Source organism: Otolemur garnettii, unplaced genomic scaffold (assembly GCF_000181295.1).
Source record: "Otolemur garnettii isolate 467f Iridium unplaced genomic scaffold, OtoGar3 scaffold00003, whole genome shotgun sequence".
In the NCBI taxonomy this organism is placed as follows: domain Eukaryota; kingdom Metazoa; phylum Chordata; class Mammalia; order Primates; family Galagidae; genus Otolemur; species Otolemur garnettii.
In genome coordinates this window covers 21898798-21902202 of record NW_003852398.1, presented here as the reverse complement: position 1 = coordinate 21902202, position 3405 = coordinate 21898798, and the positions used below count along the sequence as shown (strand labels likewise).

General features: G+C 49.3%; 1 protein-coding gene across 1 annotated transcript in view; it reads left to right on the top strand.

The window, feature by feature from the left end:
• Nucleotides 1-3053, top strand: part of GALNT10 (polypeptide N-acetylgalactosaminyltransferase 10) — a 221049-nt gene extending 217996 nt beyond the window's left edge. Inside the window, exons 11-12 of the mRNA XM_003782019.3 lie at nt 115-264; nt 999-3053. Of these exons, the coding sequence (XP_003782067.1) occupies nt 115-264; nt 999-1157 (309 nt within the window). The 3' untranslated portion in view covers nt 1158-3053. The remainder of the gene's footprint in view (nt 1-114; nt 265-998) is intronic.
• The last annotated feature ends 352 nt before the right edge of the window (nt 3054-3405 follow it).

Here is a 3405-nt window from a genome sequence, read left to right as displayed (position 1 = left end):
TTTTTTTTTTTTTTTGGACCTCTACCTTTAAAATTTTCTATAATTTAAAAAAAGAGAGGAAAAAAGAAAGCCCCTGGCTTTGCTGTCCCTATCCTGATGTCTCTGTGTACACAGGTATTCACCTTCACCTGGAGAGAAGACATCAGGCCTGGAGACCCCCAGCACACCAAGAAGTTCTGCTTTGATGCCATCTCCCACACCAGCCCAGTCACCCTCTATGACTGCCACAGCATGAAGGGCAACCAGCTATGGAAATACCGCAAAGTAAGATGGGATGTGTGCGAGAGCAGCATTAGGCACCAAACACTTTTTTTAAAGTGATGTCCGGCCTCACTCCTCCTCCCAACAGAGCCCACCCGTTCATTCATTTGTTCCACAAACATATCATACCAAATTTTCCATTCATTCTAGAGAAGTCAGAAACCCAGACTTTGATGTGAAATCTCCAAATCTTAAATGTTGGCAAGTGAGTCCATTTAAAAAGAAAAGAATATAAGAGGCGGGGCACAGTGGCCCACGCCTGTAATCCTAGCACACTCTGGGAGACCAAGGCAGATGGATTGCCTGAGCTCACAGGTTCAAAACCAGCCGAGCAAGACCCCATCTCTAAATAGCCAGGAGTGGTGGCAAGTACTTGTAGTCCCAGCTGCTTGGGAGACTGAGGCAAAAGAATCACTTGAGCCCAAGAGTTTGAGGTTGCTATGAGCTATGATGCCACAGCACTCTACCAAGGGCAACAAAATGAAACTCTGTCTCAAACAAACAAAAAAAGAAAGAATACGGACACATGCACATGGCCAAGGACATTTGATTAGAGGCCAGCTGTGTCCAGGGCCCAGTGCATCACTTTTGCCCACATGCCTGAGGCTAGACAGCTTCTGGCTGCATGCTTAGGTCTGGGGCAGCTAGCCAGTCACCTTCTTCCTGCTGTCAATGTTGCTGCCATTTGACTGGTCATGTCCCCAGTGCTGCCTGGCTGATCATCTCTGTTTTCGCAGGACAAGACCCTGTACCACCCCGTCAGTGGCAGCTGCATGGACTGCAGTGAAAGTGACCACAGGATCTTCATGAACGCCTGCAACCCTTCTTCTCTCACCCAGCAGTGGCTATTTGAACACACCAACTCAACAGTCTTGGAAAAATTTAATAGAAACTGAGCCCTCATGTCCCCTTGGCAGGCCCATTGGGTCCCCTCTGGCACTCCTTCTGGGAGGCGAGGCCTCTGTGGGCAGCATGTGTACAAAGTGCCCCCCACACGGTTCAGGGTGAGCTGGAGGAAGGGGTCTGCCTGTTCCTTCAGCCCTTGAGTCATGGGGTGCTGTGGAAAGCAGAGCCTACAGAGAGTGGATCCCTACTGGCATCACGGAAAATTGGCAGGGCCTTTCCAACTTTATCATAATGTCCCCCTGAGCATTACGCAGGAGAATAGCAGGGCGGTGCTAGGCCACCCAAACGTGGTCCTGCGAGGTTGTGCAGCCCTCCAGTGGCTCTCCAACGTGACGGTGCTTCAGAAGAAAGGCAGAATGTGCCTGTGTGGGCAGCTTTTAGCACCGCTGCCGCCCATCTGCAGCAGAAGAGAAAGAAGTCCTGTCAGGGCCTTTAGTTTCTGCTGTCTTGGGGGTGACTCCAATTACTGCCCAGCTTCTGTCCTCTGTCACAGCCCCAGATGATCCAGTCAAAGGCCATACCCAGGACCCTCAGAGCGTTCAGTACCTAAGGCAGCATTTTGAAATGCCCGTTTAAACGCACTCCAGGCACAAGGATGGCCCAGACACCAGCTTTTAAGGGCTGTGTTTCGGATGCCCTTGAGTCCATGGAAAAGTCCGAGTAGAAGACCTCCAAACTAGAAATGCTGGCTGAACATCCCCATCCATGCTTCCATTTCCCTCTCTTGCTCCAAGCAGTTACCTGCCTCGAGAAGAAGAGAGGGGCTACCAGGTGCTTGCCTTACACATCTGGAGGCCTCCAGGATCAACTGTGGGCAAGATGCCTCGCCTCTGACCTCACCGTGGTTCTAGTTCTCACACAGAACTCCAGAATTCTTGAATGACTCTGTAATTTGATTGCAAACGAGAATGGTACATAGGATTCTGGTGTTCCAGCATCCAATATGGATTTCTAGAATGCTGTGATTAAAGCAGCTAGACAGGTGTGATATAGTCCAGGCAGCCCCCCAGCCTAGAGACAATCTGTGAACTCCAAAGTGGGTGGTGGTGTTAAGGGTGCAGGGAACAGGGGGGACCTGTGTCCATCAGTTCATACCAGAGGCTTTGGTACAGTGTGGTTCTCAGCAAAGACCTGAAGCTGGAGAACCTTCCACCATCATCACAGCTGTAGTCTTATTTACAATAGTGAAAAGAACCTGATGCACCATGGCCAGGCGCACACCCAGTTCCATGCCAGCCCTTCATGTTTACCTTTTGCTTTGTTAATTACCTGTCAGGCTCCCAGAGGGCTTCCAGACTAATAGGAAGCATTTCTTTAACCAACCCACCACCCACTGATTCAGAAATAGAAATCACATTCCACAACCTAAGGTTTCTACCAGCTAGCCTAGGAAATACTTGAAATTAGCATTCCAATTAGAATTGGGTCTTTTGATTGTGTCATTTACCAATTAAATAACTGAGACATAAGTCTGGGAAGAGAGCCACGAATCTGCCTTTGAGATGCTGGCTGATCTCAAGGCCATCAATTATAGGAGGGAGAAGGGAAGGATGAACACGCCCAACCATTACCACCCAGGGCGACCCTGTGCAGCTGGCAAAGGATTACTTCAGCTCCTGGCCCAGCACAAGCCCTGCTCTGGCCACCTGGCCACAAGAGAGGCAGCCCCCCTGCTTGCATAGCTTGCGTGTTAATCCCTGTTGTCCATTTCCAAACAAGTGCTATATCTTTAGAAGTGGCCCTCTGTAGAAAGGAGTCAAAAGACGAGGCCCCTTCTAGAATCTATAACAAGAGTGTTGCTAGTTTGGGGAGTTGAAATTGAGATCCGTTATTAGAGAGCAATGCAGCATCATTTAAATAAAAACTGTGCCTTTTAAAAAGAAAAATGCAAATGTACAGCAAATCCCTAAACTTGAACCATTTCCTAGTGCCTTGCTAGACAAACATAAAGGGGCAGGGTTGGGGGGAGGGGAACATTTTTGGTGGTGTGTGCAGTTCCTATTGGTTGAGCGTGTGTTTCTTAATGTCTAATTTCAAGCAGGAGATGTCAGGTCTCTAGGCAAGATTTGAGACTGAGATGCCTCCCAAAGGCCAGAGCTGTTCTAGTCAGTGCAAGTCACACTCCAAATTCAAAGGCAGCTGGGCACCTCATTTAGCCTGTGGACTCGAAGAGCCTCAGCAGCCTCTCTGAGAGAAGGCCTGGCATTACCTCACTGGGTTCCATTTGGGGGCCGTACC